General features: G+C 40.1%; 2 protein-coding genes across 2 annotated transcripts in view; one reads left to right on the top strand and one right to left on the bottom strand.

Moving 5' to 3' along the window:
* Window positions 1-808: 808 nt before the first annotated feature.
* On the bottom strand, window positions 809-15208 carry ndufb1 (NADH:ubiquinone oxidoreductase subunit B1). Its single transcript, XM_043697210.2, has 3 exons — window positions 15060-15208; window positions 8432-8572; window positions 809-1180 (listed from the first exon to the last, which is right to left on the bottom strand). Exons 2-3 carry the CDS (start codon window positions 8566-8568, stop codon window positions 1144-1146), a joined length of 174 nt encoding a protein of 57 aa, XP_043553145.1. The 5' UTR covers window positions 8569-8572; window positions 15060-15208; the 3' UTR covers window positions 809-1143.
* Window positions 15198-22385, top strand: part of cpsf2 (cleavage and polyadenylation specific factor 2) — a 41834-nt gene continuing 34646 nt past the window's right edge. The window contains exons 1-3 of the mRNA XM_043697209.2: window positions 15198-15334; window positions 19170-19345; window positions 21737-21896. Of these exons, the coding sequence (XP_043553144.1) occupies window positions 19197-19345; window positions 21737-21896 (309 nt within the window). The 5' untranslated portion in view covers window positions 15198-15334; window positions 19170-19196. The remainder of the gene's footprint in view (window positions 15335-19169; window positions 19346-21736; window positions 21897-22385) is intronic.

Genomic DNA, 22385 nt, shown 5'->3' with positions numbered 1-22385 from the left:
TGGGACTGCATTAGGTTAGGATATCTGGTCAGCTTGAACGAGTTGGACCGAACGGTCTGTTTCCATGTTGTACATTTCCTATGACTCCAGATTTCTTCCTTATTTGTGTGAAAGGCAGGGATGTTTCTTCATTATCCTGGCTATGTTTATCACATAACCTACATCAATAAAACTAAAATCTGTAATTATCACTTTGCTGTTTGTGGAACTTTCAAATTTAAGACAATGATTTTCAGAGTGGGGTTTGTGGAGAATTAATAGGCAAACCATGAAATAATCTCTGAAATGAATGAGAAACAAAAACAAAATGGAAAAGAGAAGCTATAAAAAGGCAAGCCACCAGTTTTCTATAAATTATATAACGTCAACGTTCAGTCCACACAAACAGAATATGACCCCTGTTGAATACTGGCCTTCTTCACAGTGATGGGTACCTCAGACTGTCATGATTTTCAGCATTATATCTCAAATTTACTTATGAAGGGAGAGGATGAAAAGGAAGATGGGAAATTAGCAGATGCATGAACATGATACCACGGTGCATTCAATTTGGATGCATAGATAGATAGTGTGCCATTATATTCACCATCTGCTGAGTATTTCCAGCATCTTCTATTGTCATTTCAAATTAAGTTGTTCGAATACTTGCCAACAATCTTGTTAAGCAATTAAGCTACTGAAATACTACAGTTCCACACCAGGATTTACAACATCAATCAGGTTCAGTAGGATTATCAAGAGTTCAAAATGTTACTCACTTAACATTTTATAACTTTAAAATTGTAAATATTGAAAGAAAAGGTTCAAGTGAAAATAAATACAGTAAGTTTTATTAGGTCTGCCACATCATTTACATGTATTCAGGCTAATGAAACAAATAATGAAGTATTTGCTGTTCATTTTTAAACTTTACATCAGTGATACAAAGGGGACAATCTTGGACAAATTTTAGGATTTAAACCAATTTTCTGTTACACAAAGATAAGAAGATGGAGATTGGTGAAAATGTCATAGAACAAAGCAGCATTATTGAAATGAACTGTCACTGGATCCCTAATTGAAGATTCAAGACTTGTAAAACGGCATTTGAGCTGATTTTCTTTATGCAACAGTTGCTTGTTTCTCAGTATAGCTTTTAGCTCTTCACTTCCACGTTGTTTCTTCACCTGGTTTCAGTTCCCTAAAAGGAATGATAGTGTGATTAATTAAAATGTACAACACTTCAATTAGGATTCTTGTGGTGAAGTAATAATGTCCCTATCTTTGAGCCTGAAGGCCTGGGTTCAAGTCCCAGGTTCAAGTCCCAACAGCTTCAGAGGTGTGTCACAACATGTCTGAACATGTTGATTGTGGTACTCTGGTAGTGTCCCTTCTCTTGAGCCAGGAGGCCTAGATTCAAGTCCCACATGCTCCATAATATTGTCATAACACATCTGAACAGGTTGATTAAAAATATCTATAACTAATCAACTACAGTAGTGCCTAACTAGATATTAAATTTTATCACAATCTTTCTTCACTATTCAATTAAAGCAGTAATTCATTCATAGCTTTTGAGTCAAATATTCTGATTCCAGAAAACGTTGCAGCTGCAGACTGGCAATTTATTTACAATATTTCCACATGCATTATCATCATACAGTTTATAAATATTGAGATTATCTTCAAAATGCTTTTAACATTTATACTTTCCTCATTCTCTTAAATTGTAGGAAAAACCCCTGTACTCCCTCCAATACTGATTAGTTTGAAAGAGAGAGACTAATATGGTAAAGAGACAAAAGTGTGATTCCCCATTTCCAAATAAGCATATGTGCACCCCTGAAATCAAATCCATAGCTCATGGTCGTATCTCCAAACGCCAAAGAAATAAGAAAATCACAGAAGCAGCACGATGAAGAACTGTATGAAAAACCTGAAATGATTGCGCTGGAATACAGTAATGTAGACATGATTGAATACTGTTTTAAAATAAAGTTAAAAATCACACAACAACAGGTTATAGTCCAACAGATTTAATTGAAAGCATACTAGCTTTCGGAGCGACGCTCCTTCATCAGGTGGTAGTGGAGAGCTCAATCCTAACACACAGAATTTATAGCAAAAATTTATAGTGTGATGTAACTGAAATTATACATTGAAAAATTGATTGTCTGTTAAGCCTTTCATCTGTTAGAATACAGTGATTCACTTCTTTCTTGTGTAAATCACAAAACCTTTTTTTTAAAAAGTTGCATTCTTTCAATGTATAATTTCAGTTACATCACACTGTAAATTTCTGCTATAAATTCTGTGTGTTAGGATTGAGCCCTCCACTACCACCTGAAGGAGCATCGCTCTGAAAGTTAGTGTGCTTCCAATTAAACCTGTTGGACTATAACCTGGTGTGTGATTTTTAACTTTGTACACCCCAGTCCAACATCGGCATCTCCAAATCATGACTGTTTTAAAATAGCGTCTCTGCATTTATACATCATGATCCTATCTTTGCCATCCAACATCTTATTTGCTTTGTTTTATGTAACCTGGATACATTTCGTTTTATTGACATCATCACTAAAACCCCAAGATTTCTTTCCTGTTTCAAGGCCTCAACAACATCCCATTTAGTATCCATAGGATGTTGAGGTTTTGGTTAAGAAAAAAAAAAGGAAGCGCATGTCAGGTATAGACAACGGAGATCGACTGAATCCTTAAGAGTATAAAGGCAGTAGAAGTATACATAAGATGGAAATCAGGAGGGCAAAAATGGGACATTAATTACCTTTGGCAAATAGGTTAATGAGAGTCCAAAGGGATTTTATAAATACATTAAAGACAAGAAAGGTAACTAGAGAGAGAATAGAACCTTTCAAAGATCAGCAAGGCAACCTATCTGTGGGACCGGAGAACATGGGGGAAGATACTAAACAAGTATTTTACATCAGTGTTTATTGTGGAGAAGGACATGGAAGATATAGAATGTGGGCAAGTAGCTAGTGACATCTTGAAAAATGTCCATGTTACAGAGGAGACGGTGCTGGATGTCTTGAAACACAAAGGGGGATAAATCCCCAGGACCTGATCAGATGTACCCTAAAACTGTGAGAAGCTAGGGAGTTTACTGCTTGCTGAGATATCTGGATCATCAATACTCACAGATGAGGTGCTTGAAGACTGGACGTTGGCTAACAAGGTGCCACTATTAAAGAAAGGTGATAAGAAAAAGTCAGAGAACTATAGACTGATGAGACTGACGAGACTGACATCAGTGGTGGGCAAGTTGTTGAAGGAAATCCTGAGGGACAGGCTTTACATGTATTTAGATAGATAAGAATTGATTAGGATAGTCAACGTGCAAAGGAAATCATATGAACTTGATTGAGTGTTTTGAAGAAGTAACAAGGAGGATTGGCGAGGACAGAGTGGTGGGTGTGATCTAAATGGACCTCTGTAAGGCATTTGACTAGTTTCCCCATGGTAGACTGGTTAGCAAGGTTAGATCACATGGAATACTAACTATTTGGATACAGAACTGGCTCTAAGACGACAGAGGGTGGTTGTGGAGTGTTGCTTTTCAGACTGGAGGCCTGTGGCCAGTGGTGTGCCACAATGATCGGTTCTGGGTCGACTGCTTTTTGACATAAATGATTTGGATGTGAATATAGGAGGTACAGTTAGTAAGTTTGTGGATGAGACCAAAACTGAAGGCGTAGTGGACAGCAAAGAAGGTTACCTCGGAGTACAACAGGATCTTGATCAGATGAGCCAATGGGCCGAGGAGCGGCAGATGAAGTTTAATTTAGATAAATGGGAGGTGCAGCACTTTAGAAAGGTAAATCAGCGCCAGACTTGTATACTTAACAGTGTTGCTGAACAAAGAGACCTTGGAGTGCAGGTTCATATTTCATTGAAAGTGGAGTCGCAAGTAGATAGCATAGTGAAGAAGCTGTTTGGTATGCTTTCCTTTATTGGTCACAGAATGGAAATTGGGAGGTCATCTTACAGCTGTACAGGACATTGGTTAGGCCACTTTGGGTCTCCCTGCTATAGGAAGGGTGTTGTGAAACCTGAAAGGGTTCAGAAAAGATTTACGAGGATGTTATCAGGGTTGGAGGGTTTGAGCTATAGGGAGAGGCTGAATAGGCTGGGGCTGCTTTCCCTGGAGCATCAGAGGCTGAGGGATAAACTTTTGGAGGTTGATAAGATCATGAGGGGCATGGATAGGATAAGTAGACAAGGTCTGGAGGAGTTCAAAACTAGAGGGCATAGGTTTAGGGTGAGAGGGGAAAGATTTAAAAGGGACCTAAGGTGCACTTTTTCATGCAGAGGGTGGTGCGTGTATGGAATGAACTGCCGGAAGAAGTGGTGGAGGCTGGTACAATTACATCCAGTTGCCTTTTAAATGTTGTATGTATGAACAGGAACTGTTTGGAAGGATATGGGCCAAGTGCTGGGAAATGGGACTAGATTAATTTCGGATATCTGGTCAGCATGAGTTGGACTGAAGGGTTTGTTTCAGTGCTGTACATCTCTATGACTGTGACCAGAACTGTCAAAATTAAAATCTTACATTTCCCTGTGTTAAATTACATCTGCCACAGCGCCAATGATTCAGCTGATAAAGATCCTTTTGAATTTGTACACACGACTATTCATCCTTGGACACTGCTTGTGTGAAAGGCCACATTCTCAAGGTTACCATCAAGAACTATTTACAATTGGTCATTGTTACATATATCCTCTGTGGTGCTAGAATTACTTAAGCTCGGAAGGAGGGCAATCAATTTAGAACTGGAAAGTTGCTGAAGTAAATAAACAGAAAGAAAAGCATTTAGGAAAATGGGAAGCTGCAGAAGAAATAAAGAAAACTAGGAACAGGAAACAGAGCAAGCATTAATTTTGATGAATCAAAATAAATAAATAGAAGTTTGAGGGGCAAACTGGCGTCTCGAAACAAACATGTTACTGGAAAATACATACCTAATCACATATTTCACATTGGTATTGTCACCTTAGACAATGGCAGATTGCAATTTCCCAATAAAAATTGTTTATGTAAGAAAGGCACAAATGTTGGACATTCATCTTCCAGAAGTGTAAGTAGTAATCCAAGGTCCTTTCTAACAGAGCATCAAAATACCAAAATAGCTACATCCAGTTTCAAAGATTTGGGATGAACAAAATATTATAAATATTGAAGTTTAGTGAACTATTCAAATAATGGTGGTTGAGTTCATGACTGAAATGGGAGCATAAGAATTAAGCAAGAATTTACAATTACTCACCACCTCGAACATAATAGAACATCTCAAAGTGTGTTACAGAGTATTATCAAATACAATATAAACAGGTAGCTTTCAAAAATATTGATGCATAATAGAGATGTGGGGAGGCAGTGAGGTTTCTAGATGGAATTTCAGAGTTTGAAGCCTCAACTGCTGTAGACACAATCATCAATGATGGGGCAATTAAAATCAGGAATGCTAAAGAAGCCATACTTAGAAGAACGCATATCGTGGAGATAAGAGATGAGAATTTTAATATTGAGAAGTTACTTATTGGGGGAAGTAATAGGTCCAAAAATAGAATTATTTCAGAATGCTTTTGAATTTCCAAAAGGTGTTTGATAAGGAACCACACATTAGGCTCCTTAATACAATGAGAATATAACATGGCAAAACATTAGGTTATGCACTTTGACAGGAAGAATAGAGTAGCTAAACATAATTTAGATGGTGAAAGACTGAAGAAAGCTACAAGAGGGATTTGGACATCCTTATATTTAAGTCACAAAAAGTTAGCGAAGTTCAGCAGGTAAGAGGGAAGGCAAATTCAGTGTTTGCCTTCATTCCAAAGGGAATTAAGAGTAGAACAGGGAGGTCTTACACTTGTATACTGCCTATACAAGGCACCAATTAGACCACAGCTGGGTTACTATGAACAGTTCTGGGCCCATTATCTACGGAACAATATAGTGGCATTGGAGGCAGTCCAAACTGACTTTACTAGGCTGATCCCAGGTATGGAGGGACTGTCTTGTGACAGGTTGAGCAAGCTGGGCCTGAACTCATTGCAATTTATCACAACATACAAGACTCTAAGACAAAATTAGAGATGTGGTGGACAGCAAAGAGGTTTACCTCAGATTACAACAGGATCTTGACCAGATGGGCCAATGGGCTGAGAAGTGGCAGATGGAGTTTAATTCAGATAAATGCGAGGTGCTGCATTTTGGGAAAGCAAATCTTAGCAGTAAATCTTAATGCTAAGGTCCTATGGCGTGTTGCTGAACAAAGAGACCTTGGAGTGCAGGTTCATAGCTCCTTGAAAGTGGAGTCGCAGGTAGGTAGGATAGTGAAGAAGGTGTTTGGTATGGTTTCTTTTATTGATCAGAGTATTGAGTACAGGAGTTGGGAGGTCATGTTGCGGCTGTACAGGACATTGGTTGGGCCGCTGTAGGAATATTGCATGCAATTCTGGTCTCCTTCCTATCGGAAAGATGTGAAGCTTGAAAGGGTTCAGAAAAGATTTACAAGGATGTTGCCAGGGTTGGAGGATTTGAGCTACAGGTAGGGGCTGAACAGGCTGGGGCTGTTTTCCCTGCAGTGTCGGAGGCTGAGGGGTGACCTTATAGAGGTTTACAAAATTATGAGGGGCATGGATAGGGTAAATAGGCAAAATCTTTTCCCTGGGGTCAGGGAGTTCTAAACTAGAGGGCATAGATGAGAGGGGAAAGATATAAAAGAGACCTAAGGGGCAACTTTTTCACACTGAGGGTGGTATGGGTATGGAATGAGCTGCCAGAGGAAGTGGTGGATGCTGGTACAATTGCAACATTTAAGAGGCATTTGGATGGGTATATGAATAGGAAAGGTTTGGAGGGATAGGGCCAGGTGGGACTAGATTGGGTTGGGATATCTGGTTGGCGTGGACGGGTTGGACCGAAGGGTCTGTTTCCATGCTGTACATCTCTATGACTCTATAACTTGACAGGGTAGATACAGAAAGGTTGTTTCTCCCTGTGGGAGAATCTAGGACCAGAGGGGATAATCTCAAAATAAGGGGTTGCTCATTTAAGATAGATGAGGAGGAATTTCTTCTCTCAGATGGTAGTGGGTGAATCTATGAAACAAACAGAAAATGCAGGCGAAACTCAGCAGATCTGGCAGCATCTGAACAGAGAGAAACAGAGTTAAAATTTTGTGCCCAATTTGACTTCTTCAGAACTCTGAGAACTGCTCCCAGACCTGCTGAAGTTCTCCAGCATTTTCGTACTTGTTTCAGGTTTTCAGCATCTGCAGTATTTTATTTTTAATTTGGGTGAATCTGTGGCTTTCTTTCCAACACAGGGCTGTAGAGATTGGGTTATTTTGTGTATTCAAGGCTGAGAGAGACAGATTTTTAATCAGTAAGGGAATCAAGAGTTATGGGGAAAAGGCAGGAAAGTGGAATTAAGGATTATCAGATTTTATGTAATCAAGTTGAATGGCAGAATAGACTCGATGGACCGAATGGCTTTCTTTTGCTCTTATTTCCTGTAGTCTTATGACAAATAGGATTTGATGGAAGTTAAGACATTGGCACTGAAGTTTTGAATGAGCTCAAGTTTATAGAGAGTGTGAAATGAGAGACTGGCCATGTGTATGCTGGAACAATAAAGTCTAAAGGCAACAATGGCATGGAAGAGAGTTTCAGCTTATATTCATAGAAAGAAAAAAGCCATAGCTCTATTATCGAAATCTCTGGAAGTGGCTGTACAGATAGTAAATTCATTGGTAACCTTCCAAAATTCCAGATTCTGGAATGATTCCTGTAGATTAGAAGCTTGCAAATGTGACCCCACTGTTTAAGAAAGGAGCAAAGGGAGGGACAAAAGCAAACAGGACTGGGGGGAGATGTCAGGGATAAGGAGTTTTTTTGAAAACGTCAGATGGCGAATCTTTGGAATTCTCTTCCCCAGAGCACTGCAAAAATGAGTATATTTAAGGTAAAGTTTGATAAACTTTGATTATCAATGGCATAAAAGGTTATGGGATGGTGTGGACAAAAGTCATTGAAGTGGTGGATCATGTAGGAGAGCATTAAATGATGGAGCAGTAGCAAATTTTCTCTGAACCCTCCCCAAAATCTTGGATCCCTCTATGTTTAGGATGCAGAATTAATAATCTAACTTATGTCTAAACAATCTCTTCCCATCTTTTTTGCCCTCAAGAGACATTAGAAGGATAATTTTATAAGTCAATAAACATTGACATTGTTGGCAAATCATGGACACCGGAAAATGTCCTACCTTAGAATAAACAAGAATACATTTTTAAAATTTTTGTTAAAATTTTAAATTACCAACTTAATAATATTTATCAAGATTAACAGAGGTTTGTCTTAAAATAAGTAAGAGCCTATCTGTAAATAAGACAATATGGATTCAAACTATAAATTTCATACTCACCGTTTATACAATAAACTTTTGTTTCTGAAAGCAGTAAGTTTGCTATCATTTCTTCTATCAAGATAACATCCCAATACAAATCCCAGAGGAACAAGGATATTTGTCCAATGTTCACGTACAATGTTAATGAGACTCATTATACTGAGGAAAGAAAAACAAAAAAACTCAAATATACAAGCCAAATTCCTGATTAAATGGTGCTGCATTCCTATCTGCATATCATGCACATCTCATATCTAAAACTCCTACGTAAGTATCATGACTACCCATTTATTTTGGTGTGAAGAGTGTGGTGCTGGAAATGCACAGCAGGTCAGGCAGCATCCAAGGAGCAGGAGAAGATTCCTGATGAAGGGCTTATGCCTGAAACGTCGATTCTCCTGCTCCTCAGATGCTGCCAGACTGCTGTGCTTTTCCAGCACAACAGTCTCAATCCTGATCTCCACCATTTGCAGTCCTCACATTCTCCATTCAGTTTGGCCATTTATCGGCTCTGACAGTTTAATGGAAGCATATCGATGATTTTTTAGTTCAAATAAACACATGACATGAGCCCTGGATGTGCATATGTTTATGAATTGTCTGAAGGAGGTATTAAATTACAATCAATGTGAGAAATGGCTGCACCAAGATGGCAACATATCCATGAGCTGAAAGAACAGTTAATCTGTCTTATGATCAGTTCCAGTGCAAAAAAGAATTATAGAAGAACTGCTAGGTTTCCTCACGTAAAGATTTTTAATGAATACCAGATACTTCTTGTTACATTGTGAACTCAAATATTAATTTTTTTTTTAGGAACTTTAGCTATTTGGCATATTGGCTTGGCAGCCAAGTATTTCAACTGGATGGAATGACACTGCTGTCAATATTCTAACTAATTACACAGTTTATTTGTTCAAAATATTATCAACTAGTCACATATTGGACAGTCAATTTGATACAAAATAACTCAATATTCTGATTACTACCTTCAATAGAAATATGCCAGTATTTTGCAAGATTAGTCATAGCACTAAACAGTTGGCTAGCTCTAATAAATATATTCCAACATTAAAGTTGACTTGCAAAAACTCAACAGCAAATAAGAGTCACCATTCATATGGTAAAAGTCTTGCAGAGATGCTGAGTCCACTGCTTTTCGTCATTTACATAAATGATTTGGATGTGAACACTGGAGGTATGGTTAGTAAATTTGCAGATAGACCAAAATTGGAAGTGTCATGAACAGTGAAGAAGGTTACCTCGGAGTACAACAGGACCTTGATCAGATGGGCCGATGAAGTTTAATTTAGACAAATGAGAGGAGCTGCATTTTGAAAAGGCAAATCGGGCATGATATATACACTTAATAGTAAGGTCCTGGGGAGTGTTGCTGAACAAAAACCTTGGAGTGCAGGTTCATAGTTCCTTGAAAGTGGAGTCCCAGATAGACAGGTTAGCGAAGTAGGCGTTTGGTATGCTTGCCTGGTGAGTGCTTTGAATTAGGAGGTTATGTTGTGGCTGTACAGGACATCGGTTAGGCTACTGTTGAAATACTGGATGCAATTCTGGTCTCCTTGATATAGGAAGGATGGACTGAAACTTGAAAAGGTTCAGAAAAGATTTACAAGGATGTTGCCAGGGTTGGAGGGATTGAGCTATAGGGAAAGGCTGAAAAGGCTGGGGCTATTTTCCCTGGAATGCTAGAGGCTGAGGGGTCGCCTTATACAGGTTTATAAAATCATGACAGGCTTGGATAGGGTGAATAGCTAAGGTATTTTCCCCCAGAGTGGGGACTTCCAAAAATAGAGGACATAGGTTTAAGGAGAGAGGAGAAAGATTTAAAATGGGCAACTTTTAAAAGGGGCAACAGAGGGAGGTGTGTGTATGGAATGAGCTGCCAGAGGTGGTGGAGGCTGGTACAGTTCCAACATTTAAAAGGTATCTGCATTGGTATATGAATAGGAAGAATTTAGCAGGATATGGACCAAATCTTAGCAAATGGAACTAGATTAATTTAGGATATCAGGTTGGCATGGACGAGTTGGACCGAAGGGTGTTTACATGCTGTACAGCTGGAAACAGACCCTTCGGTCCAACTCATCCATGCCAACCTGTTACAGTCCTCCCATTAAAATATTTGTTTCTCTCATTTTAGCTTTCTCCTCTTCCTGCATTAGCTTACTACTCATCCTTCTTTCTGGGTGGAGGCACTGAGAGTTCTTCTCAAAAATCACAGGCACTGAGGATATCTAGCTTGTGTCATTCAGAAAATAAAGTGCAGAGAGAAGAAAAAACTGACTTGATCCATAAGACCACATCTCAGTACATGACAGATGCCAGCAACGCTGGGATTCTGGGTAATCCAAGATGGAAAATTTCTGGCTGTTAACAGCTGCTCCTTTCTTAAGGTATTTTAGGTGCTGGAGGTGATTTCCTCGAATTCTAGGAGCAGCAATTACTGTTTCATATGCTGTTGCATTGTTTTGGAACTTTGGAAAAGAAAGTCAAAACAACAGCAGTTTTAAAAGGGAGAAGAACATACAAAGGAAGCACATGGTGAGGTCAGTGCAGGAGAGAGAGAGAGAAAAATAGAAACTGACATCAGAGTGTACCTGCACAGTACTACCTTTGCTGTTTGAATTTCTGTATCGCTGGACATTGGAGTGCGACTGGGAAAATTAACAAACCGTGAAATTCACAATTGATCTTGGAGGAACTGTTTGGGTGAAGTTCACAGTACAGAATCAGATACGTTAACTGTGGCCTACAGAAAGTCTGCAGTAGTGAGCAGAGTGGGTTTTTTTCTTGATTATGTTCTTTGAGATATGTCTCTTGATTAAACTTAAAATATAAGCCATAACTATTCATCTAACCTGGGGCAGTGTTTTGTAGAGGAATAAGACAGTATTATTTTCTGGGTCTGGAGATTGTGAAGGAGCAAAAATAGCCTTTAGTAGAGTGATATGTGCTTCTCATCAAATGTGGGAGTTTAAAGAGAGTTTAAGGGTTACTGCAGATTATATCTGCCATAAATGCTGTTGGTTGCAAATCTTATCAGATCGGTTGAAGAGACAGTTAGAAGCAATGAGGAATTTGCAACAGCAACAGTATGTGATGGATGGCAGTTATAGGGAAAATCTCAGATACAGTCACAAAGATGGGTTAACTCCAGGAAAGGTAAGAGAGGTAGACACCTAGTGCAGGTGTGTTCTGTGGCTATACACATTTCAAACAAGTATGCTGTTTTGGAAAATGTAGGGGATGATGGATTCTCAGGGGAACGTAGTACGAACAGCCAAGTTTCTGGTATTCAGACTGGCTCTAACGCAATGAGGAGTACGTCAGGTTCCAAGAGATTAATTGTGTTAGGGGATTCTCTAGTCTGAGGTACAGACAGATGTTTCTGTGGCCAGCAGTGAAAAATCAAAATGGTGTGTTGCTTCCCTGGTGCCAGGATCAAGGATGCCCGAGAGGGTGCAGAATGTTCTCAAGGGGGAAGAGGGGCCTGCAAGAGGTCACTGTCCACATTGGAACCAACAACATAGGAAGGGAAAAGGCTGAGGTTCTGAAGGGTGATTACAGAGAGTTAGGCAGAAATTTAAAAAGGTCCTCAAGAATAGTAATATCTGGATTACTCCCGGTGCTACAAGCTAGTGAGGGCAGGAATAGGAGGATAGAGCAAATGAATGCATGGCTGAGGAGCTGGTGTATGGGAGAAGGATTCACATTTTTGGATCATTGGAATCTCTTTTGGGGTAGAACTGACCTGTACAAGAAGGACAGATTGCACCTAAATTGGAAGGGGACTAATATAATGGCGGGCTAGAGCTGCTCGGGAGGATTTAAACTAGTAAGGGGGGGGTACACATGGAGATAGTGAGGAAAGAGATCAATCTGAGACTGGTACAGTTGAGAACAGAAGAGAGTCAAACAGTCAGGGCAGGCAGGAACAAAGTAGGACTAATAAACTGCATTTATTTCAATGCAAGGGGCTTAAACGGGGTAGGCAGATGAACTCTGGGCACGGTTAGGAAATTGGAACTGGGATATCATAGCAATTACAGAAACATGGCACAGGGATGAGCAGGACTGGCAGCTTAATGTTTCAGGATCCAAATGCTACACGAAGGATAGAAAGGGGAGGCAAGAGAGGAGGGGGAGTGGCATTTTTGATAAGGGATAGCAATACTGCTGTGCTGAGGGAGGATATTCCTGGAAATACATCCAGGGAAGTTATTTGGGTGGAACTGAGAAATGAGAAAGGGATGATCACCTTATTGGTATTGTATTATAGACCCCCTAATGGTCAGAGGGAAATTGAGAAGTAAATTTGTAAGGAGATATCAGCTATCTGTAAGAATAATATGGCAGTTATGGTAGGGGATTTTAACTTTCCAAACATAGACTGAGACTGCCATAGTGTTAAGGGTTTAGATAGAGATAAATTTGTTTACTGTTTACCTACTAGAGAAGGTGCAAAGCTTGACCTACTCTTGGGAAATAAAGCAGGGCAGGTGACTGAGGTGTCAGTGGGAGAGCACTTTGGGGCCATCGACCATAATTCTATTAGATTTAAAATAGTGATGGAAAAGGATAGACCAGATCTAAAAGGTGAAATTCTAAATTGGAGAAAGGCTAATTTTGACGGTATTAGGCAAGAACTTTAAAAAGCTGATTGGAGGCAGATGTTCATAGGTAAAGGGACAGCTGAAAAATGGGAAGCCTTCAGGAATGAGATGATGAGAATCCAGAGAAAGTATATTCCTGTTAGGGTGAAAGGAAAGGCTGGTAGGTATAGGGAATGCTGGATGACTAAAGAAATTGAGGGTTTGGTTAAGAAAAAGAAGGAAGCATATCCAAGGTATAGACAGGATGGATCGAGTGAATCCTTAGAAGAGTATAAAGGAAGTAGGAGTATACTTAAGAGGGAAATCAGGAGGGCAAAACGGGGACATGAGATAGCTTTGGCAAATGGAATTAAGGAGAATCCAAAGGGTTTTTACAAATACATTAAGGACAAAAGGGTAACTTGGGAGAGAATAGGGCCCCTCAAAGATCAGCAAGGCAGCCTTTGTGTGGAGCCACAGAAAATGGGAGAGATACTAAACGAGTATTTTGCATCAGTATTTACTGTGGAAAAGGATATGGAAGATATAGAATGTAGGGAAATAGATGGTGACATCTTGAAAAATGTCCATATTACAGAGGAGGAAGTGCTGCATGTCTTGAAACGCATAAAGGTGGATAAATCCCCAGGACCCGATCAGATGTATCCGAGAACTCTGTGGGAAGCTAGAGAAGTGATTGCTGGGCTTCTTGCTGAGATAACTGTATCATCGATAGCCACAGGTGAGGTGCCAGAAGACTGGAAGTTGGCAAACATGGTGCCACTGTTTAAGAAGGGTGGTAAGGACAAGCCGGGAAACTATAGACCAGTGAGCCTGACGTCGGTGGTGGGCAAGTTGTTGGAGGGAATCCTGAGGGACAGGATGTACATGTACTTGGAAAGGCAAGAACTGATTAGGGATAGTCAACATGGCTTTGTGAGTGGGAAATCATGTCTCACAAACTTGTTTGAGCTTTTTGAAGAAATAACAAAGGGAATTGATGAGGACAGAGCTGTAGATGTGATCTATATGGGCTATAGTAAGGCATTTGACAAGGTTCCCCATGGGAGATTGGTTAGCAAGGTTAGATCTCACGGAATACAGGGAGAACTAGCCATTTGGATACAGAACTGGCTCAAAGCTATAAGAAAGAGGGTGGTGGTGGAGGGTTGTTTTTCAGACTGGAGGCCTGTGACCAGTGGAGTGTCTCAAGGATCAGTGCTGGGTCCACTACTTTTTTGATGCAATAACGACTGAGCTGTTTATCCTCAACACCACTTTCCTGCTTTAGCCCCATAACCCTTGATTTCTTTAATGATTAGAAACCTGTCTACCTCAGATTTCATTGTATTTAACAACACAGCCTTGACAACTTTGTGGTAGAGAATTCCATAGGTTCATCAGCCTCAGAAAAAAAATCCTCTTCATCTTGTTTAAATAGGCGACTCCTTACTCTAGAGATGATGCCCTCTGGTCCTCGACTCTCCCAATAGGAAAAACAACCTGGTTGCACCCTGTCAAGCCCCCTAATTGTATAAATTTCAATAAGGTCACCTGTCAGTCTTCTAAACTCAAACTATTAATAATTCTTAACAAAAAACTGACGCAACTAACTTCCGTGGCCATCTCTTTTCCTCGGTCCTGTACTTTCAAACATTAACCATCCACATAATTCCTCTCCTGGTCTCCCCTAAATAGGTCATTACCCATTTCTCCAAGAAATCTCATTAGTATTTATTTGCCTCATTTTATAACCTGAACTTATTCACTCACACTCCTCCCTTCCTGCGTATTGTTTGTGGGTGGGTGCTTTCTGCACATTTTAAAATATATATGTTCACATCCAGGTGGCCCTGGTGTGTTTGAGAGGCAGTGGGCCCGACTCTGACCTCTGCAGCGGGAGAGAAGGTGATGGGGAACCCCGCCTCCCCTCAATCCGGTTGGGACGGGGGAGGAATTCTGACCAGGAAAACCTAGGTCTGGGCTAAACCTGGGATGCCAGGGTTCGGCCTGAGCGGAGTTAGACCCACACTCACCTTCAGCTGCAGCACTGGTCCTGAGGAGGCCTCCTCTGTACAACCTGGTCAACCGGCAGGTCCACTCACACCCGGGAGCGGGGGGTGAATGAGGGAGGTGGTAGGGTCCATTCACCTCTGACCCGCTGACGTAGTGGAGGCAAGATGGCAGCCTGGGCAGCGGGAGCCTCAGTTTGGATCGTGTTTTGAGGAGAAAGAAGGGGAGCAACCCACCCACCCACCCCCCCTCACAAAACGGCGCGGGGCAGCGGCCTCGGCGTTTAATTTTAACCCCGGTATGTTCTACTTTAAATTGTGAAAGAGTCACGTTTTCAAGACTAAACGCTGGAAGTGTTAGGAGCAGGCGGTGGAGGATTTTAGTCCAGAGACCTCCCCCTCCCTCTGTCTCTTCGCCCGATCCCCGCCTGGGCACCCAACAGGTTTCCACACTTCTGTTCAGAAATGTTCCCCATCCAGAAACTTTCAAACGCACAGGGGCTGACCCAACGTGACTGCACCCGTTCTTCTGTATCAATATAGTCCAGTCAAAAAGTGTGGTGCTGGAAAAGCACAGCAGGTCAGGCAGAAAAAGCCTTCATCAGGAAAGTCATGATTTGGAGATGCCGGTGTTGGACTGGCGTGTACAAAGTTAAAAATCACACAACACCAGGTTATAGTCCAACAGGTTTAATTGGAAGCACACTAGCTTTCGGAGCGACGCTTCTTCATCTGATAACCTGGTGTTGTGTGATTTTTAACTTCATCAGGAAAGGCTTATGCCTAAAACGAGGTAAAAACAATGACTGCAGATGCTGGAAACCAGATTCTGGATCAATGGTGCTGGAAGAGCACAGCAGTTCAGGCAGCATCCGAGGAGCTTCAGCAAAATCGACCTTATGCCTGAAACGACCTGCTCTGCTTTTCCAGCGCCACACATTTTGGCTCTGATCTCCAGCATCTGCAATCCTCACTGTCTCCTAGTCAGTATAGTTCAGTCCAAGTGGTGGAGTTGACGTGTGATTTGTCTCTACTTCATTAGAGTGACCAACTTTTAAAATACCATGAAATAAAGAACTGCAGACTTTGCTGGTGAACACATTAGATCTGGCAGCATCTGTGGGGAGAAGACAGAGTTAACGTTTTGGGATACGGTGATTATTCACCAGAGCAATGTTTACTCTCTTTCCACAGATGCTGCAGGACTTGTTGAGTTTTGCCAACAATTTCTGTTTTTGATTAAAAGTACAATAATTTGTAATTCCTTTATCATAACTGAGTAAAATATTTTCACGTGGGTACACAGACGTTTAGGCAAAAGTGGGTACTGCAGATGCTGAAGATTAGAGTCAAGATTAGAGTTGTGCTGGAAAAGCACAGCAGGTCAGGCAGCATCTGAGCAGCAGGAAAATCAACATTTCGGGCAAAAGCCTTCATCAGGATTTTTGCCGAAATGTTGATTTTCCTGCTCCTCAGATGCTGCCTGACTTGCTGTGCTTTTCCAGCACAACATATGTTTGGAAAGGCAAGGACTGATTAGGGATGGTCAACGTGATTTGTGCATGGGAAATCATGTCTTACAAACTTGATTGAATTTTTTTGAAGAAGTAACAGGATTGATGAGGGCAGAGCGGTGGACGTGAACTATATGGACTTCAGTAAGGCATTCGACAAGGTTCCCCATGGGAGACTGGTTAACAAAGTTAGATCTCATGGAACGCAGGGAGAACTAGCCATTTGGATACAGAACTGCCTCAAAGGTAGAAGACAGAGGGTGATGTTGGAGGGTTGTTTGTCAGACTGGAGGCCTGTGACCAGTGGCATGCCACAAGGATCAGTGCTGGATCCACTATTTTTCATCATTTATATAAATGATTTGGATGTGAACATAGGAGGTATAATTACTAAGTTTGCAGATGACACCAAAATGGGAGGTGTAGTGGACAGAGAAGAAGGTTACCTCAGATTACAATGGGATCTTAGTCAGATGGGCCAATGAGCTGAGAAGTAACAGATGGAGTTTAATTTAGATAAATGCGAGGTGCTGCATTTTGGGAAAGCAAATCTTAGCACGACTTATACACTTAACGGTAAGATCCTTGAGAGTGTTACTGAACAAAGACCTTGGAGTGCAGGTTCGTCGCTGCTTGAAAGTGGAGTCGCAGGTAGATAGGATTGTGAAGAAGGTGTTTGGTATGCTTTCCTTTATTGGTCAGAGTATTGAGTACAGGAGTTGGGAGGTCATGTTACGGCTGTACAGGACATTGGTTAGACGACTATTGGAATATTTCATGCAATTCTGCTCTCCTTCCTATCGGAAAGATGTTGTGAAACTTGAAAGGATTCAGAAAAGATCTACAAGATGTTGCCAGGGCTGAAGGATTTGAGCAATAGGAGAGGTTGAATAGGCTAGGGCTGTTTTCCCTGGAGCATTGGAGGCTGAGGGGTGACCTTACAAAGGTTTATAAAATCATGAGGGGCATGGATAGGATAAATAGGAGCTTACTAGGAGCTAATTTGTATTAATACTAATAAAAAGTAATTCTATAGTAAGGTGGAATATTGTGAGAGCTCTATAACTTTCAATAAAATTATTTATTTTACAACATGCTTACAGAAATCATAATTGGGTTTAATAGACATGGGATCTGTATTGGGGTTTCTCAAATCTATCTTTTGTATAAAAGATCTGAAAGAATATCTAAATAGATATTTTTAATCAACTTGTTCAGTTCCATCTCTGGAACAGATGGGACTTGAAATGGGGCCTCCTGGTCCAGTGGTAAAGATACTGCCGCTGCACCACAAAAACCTAGAAAAATCCAAAAATGCTGAGCACATGGTCAAATAATGACAGAATTGTGAAGGTCTGCAGAAGGTCATAGGTTAGTGAAATGGATTGACACCAACAGTTGGCAGATATGGAAAAATGTGAAGCAATAAATTTTGGAAGTAAAATATAATTCAAATAGTAATATTTGAACGGATGAGTGTTGGAACTTCACTGTGGAGTAGCTTGGTTAACTAAAGATCATAACACAAGTAAACCCTTTTTGAAAGAAAGCAAAACAAATTCTTTAAAGCTAGAGGTGTAGAATACAAAAGCATGGAATAATGTTGAACCCAAACAAGGCCTGGAATGCAGGGTGGGTAACTCATTGTCAGGTAGATATCAAGAAATGGATAACAATCCATGTAAATTTCTGTGGAATGAAAGGTTACAGTAGTAGCAACTTGACATAGCAGCAAACATTGTTCCCAGTGCTCCTCTTTTACTGACTTTTGTACCTAATATGCCTGTTCGGGCTTAATCTCACAGCTCATCCAGAAAATGTGATTATTTTGAATCTTTTAGGAAGATAGAAGAGACGGTGGCAGATGAAATTTATAAGCTGCACTTCTTCAGTAATCTTTAAGAGTTGCAGGCCTTTGTGCGTAACACCAAAACGTTAAACCGTTTATCACTGAAGCTGAAAGATCTTTGGGCAGGACTTAATTTAAATAAGAATAAATTACTTTAAATTTAGCTACTGAATTAAAATAAGTGCATAATATTGGTTGAAGCGAATAGTGTAGATGCATTTAGAGGGAACCTAGATGAGCATGTAAGGGAGAATCATATAACAGGTTATGATGTTTCTGGTGTCCCTGATTCAAGATGGCGCTGACACTGTCTGACTCCTTGCGAGCTCCCTACAGCAGATCGAACTCGAACATTTCTTAGAAGCATTCTACACTTGTAAACTTAAATTCTAAATCTGTAATAATTACTGGCCTCAAACAATGCTGATCTTGCTAGTGTTGATCTTGCCTCGCGCACACCTTCTTGAAATGTAACCAGTATGCCTCTATCTAAGTCCTTTTGATCTGTGCATCCTTGCTTATTGTAATCTGCCTGTACTGCTCGTTAACAAAGCTTTTTGCTGTTCTTCGGTACACATGACAATAAATCAATCAATTAATCAATAGATTTAGATGTGGGTGAAAGTTTGAGTTGGACTTGGTTGCACTTGGTTTCTGCACCATATATTCAATGTAATCTTTTGAATGCATTGATATCTAAAGATTCTTATTTGCTACTGTTTAAATGCTTATAAGTTATTTGAATGTGTCAATTTTTCTCCATTTTACCAGGCGTGATTGTTTATTTTAAAATCAACAATGACATCTATCATCAAACTGACCACTATTTCCGGAGTCCAGGAGGAATCAGCTCTGTGCTATATGCTGCAGGTGGATGAGTTCCGCTTTTTGCTTGATTGCGGCTGGGACGAAAGCTTCTCCATGGATATAATCGATGCACTGAAAAAGTAAGCAAACTATTATTTATCATGACATAATTTAATGCAAAATATTTGAAAACTCGGCCCAAAATGCTGGGCTGAAAGAAACTGGTAATGTACAATAGATAATATTTGGAAGAATGCAAAATTCCTGAAGGATTGTAGGAATGAAGGAAGTTATAGAGTTGTGAATGAGTCGGGCTTTGGGAAACTTGGACATATAGAGTCAAATTCTAAATTTGATGTGTTACTGGGTCATGTGCCATTTTTGGTGAAAGTGGCAATGGGAGAACATGACAACATGTATTAAAATTGATGGAGCAGTGTTTTGGACAAGCTCAGGTTCACAAAAAGTGGAAAATGAGAGGCTACTTGGATAAACATTCTAGGAGTGCAATTTGGATATAGAAGAGCATGGATGAGGGTTTCAGCAGAAGATGAACTGAGGTGGAGGGTAGGTGATACTTTGGTGGTTGAAGTGGTAGCTCAGCCCAAGATTGAATAGGAAGCTGCAGTTGCAGATGTTCTGGGTTAATCTAAGCCACTAACTGGAGGGGAATAGGGTTGATGCTTTGGAATAGTGTTTGTGGCAGAGGCTGAAAGTATCGGCTTTGGTCCTCCCATTTAGAAATCTAGATTGATAGACTTTTATCAAGTAAAAATATTAGTAGATGCCAAGAAAAGGTGAGTTAAAGTGCAGATCAGCCCTGATCTAATGGTCTGTTGGATAAGAATCGAGAGGCTGAATGCCAGGTCCACATAAGATAAAGCTAGTGGTTTTGTAATGTGCAACTGAGGTAATAGAATCTTCTAGCACAATTAGAAATGATGTTATTTACTTATTCATTGACGACCTTTTCCAAATATCCATTTTTTGCGTGCCACCTGAAACCGTGAATTTATGTAGACTACTCACCATTCAAGCATTTGAGACAGATTCAAATTTTTATCTATTTTTCAACTAAAGTTTCTTTCAAACATTATTGGACATAGGAAAATTCAATGAAAATATCATTTAGTTCATTGAAAAGTATACCCTTCATTTATTAAAAGCTCCATCTAACTATACTTACGATAAAATCAATATTTTCATGGCCACGTTAAAAATACTTTTTCCTCCAACTGTCTTGAAGTTGCATTTTACTGGCTGTAATTTAGAGTTGTGGTCATAAGCACGGAAACAGAACCTTAGGTCCAACTGGTCCATGCCGACCAAGTTTCCCAAACTAAACTAGTCCCACTTGCTTGCATTTGACCCACAAGCATCTAACCTTTCCTATTCATGTATCTGTACAAATGTCTTTTAAATGTTGTAACTGTATCTGCATCTACAACTTCCTCTGGCAGTTCATTCCACATAAGAACTGTGTGAAAATGTTGCCCTTCAGGCTGCTTTAAAATCTTTCTCTTCTTATCTTAAAAATATATATTCTATATTTGAACACACGTACCCTAGGGAAAATACCTTTGCTACTCTCCTTATTTATGGACCTCACAATTTTATAAACCTCTATAAGTCACCCATCAACTTCCTAAGTTCCAGTGGAAAAAGTCCCAGCCTATGCAGCCTCTCCCTAAAAGAACCAGGAGCAGGAGTAGGCCATCTGGCCCTTCAAACAACTATTCTAATCCAGTCCCACCAACATCCTTGTAAATCTCTTTGAACCCTCTCCAATTTAATTTTATCCTTCCTATAGCAGTACTTCAAAAATGACCTCACCAATGTCTTGTACAGCTGAAAAAAAACGTCCCAGCTCCATGATCTGAGCAATGAAGGCAAATATGTTAAGCGACTTCTTAACCACTCTGTCTTTCTGTGACTTTCAAGAACTATGTACCTGAACCCTTATGTCTTTCTGTTTGACAGCACTACCCAGGGCTCTCCATTAACTGTATAAGTGTTGCCCTTGTTCAATTTATATCTTTAGTTTCTATGGTTTTGGTTTAATTTGACATTGTAATCTGACTATATTTTATCCATACCGTTTAATATTTCGTTATGGTTCTGGTGCCTCTGTACTTGAGCTCAAATTTCATTGAATTTTGCCTAATTTATCCCTAAGACTGAAATATCTGTTCCAGTCTACAGTATTGTTCAATATATCGCATGGTATGTTGTGCTGAGGTAAAACATAATCCACTACATTTCTCAGAAATTTAGCAAATCTTGATTCAAAAGTTGTCTGATTTTAGTAAAATAAAAACAAAGCAGTAGCAGTTTTATCAATTCTCTATTTTTGCAGATTTGTTTCGCATTTGACCTGAATTCAAATCAGCAGTTGCTTAATTTCTGAGAGCCAATTTAAAAAGTATAGTTTTCAGAAAGACTTGTGTTTTCTCATATGAGTAAAATGATCAATTAGACATGAAGTTAATTAGTTGTGACAATCTTATAATGCAGTGTAACTTTTGTTGCAGATATGTTCATTTGGTTGATGCAATCCTCCTTTCTCATCCTGATCCCTTACACTTGGGAGCTCTTCCTTATGCTGTTGGAAGGCTGGGTTTAAATTGTGCAATTTATGCCACAATTCCAGTTTACAAGATGGGACAGATGTTTATGTATGATCTGTATCAGGTGAGTTAATTAGAGGATATCTGTGTTTATATTCACTTCAATCTTCCATTACTCACTTTTTGCAGCACCGAGAATTGGGTGGTAACTACATGCCTATTGTGATTACAAGAACTGCCAGCTGCAGCAAGTTTTTCTGTTCAGCCTGCTGTATGATTTTTTTTTGTTTGAACAATTATAAAAATAATTGAAACCTTAACAAAATATGGGAATTTGTGTTGCAGACGTTTCGTCCCCTGTCTAGGTGACCTCCTCAGTGCTTGGGAGCCTCCAGTGAAGCGCTTCTGTGATGTTTCCTCCGGCATTTATAGTGATTTGTATCTGCCGCTTCCGGTTGTCAGTTCCAGCTGTCCGCTGCAGTGGCCGGTATATTGGGTCCAGGTCGATGTGCTTGTTGATTGAATCAGTGGATGAGTGCCATGCCTCTAGGAATTCCCTGGCTGTTCACAGGAGGCTCCCAAGCACTGAGGATGTCACCTAGACAGGGGACGA

This window comes from Chiloscyllium plagiosum, unplaced genomic scaffold (genome assembly GCF_037043375.1).
Source record: "Chiloscyllium plagiosum isolate Xiang-an unplaced genomic scaffold, Cpla_swu_hap1 HiC_scaffold_8, whole genome shotgun sequence".
In the NCBI taxonomy this organism is placed as follows: Eukaryota; Metazoa; Chordata; class Chondrichthyes; order Orectolobiformes; family Hemiscylliidae; genus Chiloscyllium; species Chiloscyllium plagiosum.
The sequence above is the reverse complement of the archived record's forward strand: the minus strand, read 5'-3'. Positions and strand labels throughout refer to the sequence as shown.

Excerpts from the sequence above, each read along its gene's own strand:
- ndufb1 (XM_043697210.2), bottom strand. The coding sequence starts at position 8,568 with ATGAGTCTCATTAACATTGTACGTGAACATTGGACAAATATCCTTGTT. Across the intron at positions 1,181-8,431 it reads AAAAGTTTATTGTATAAACG|GGAACTGAAACCAGGTGAAG; the intron begins GTGAGTATGAAA and ends CATTCCTTTTAG.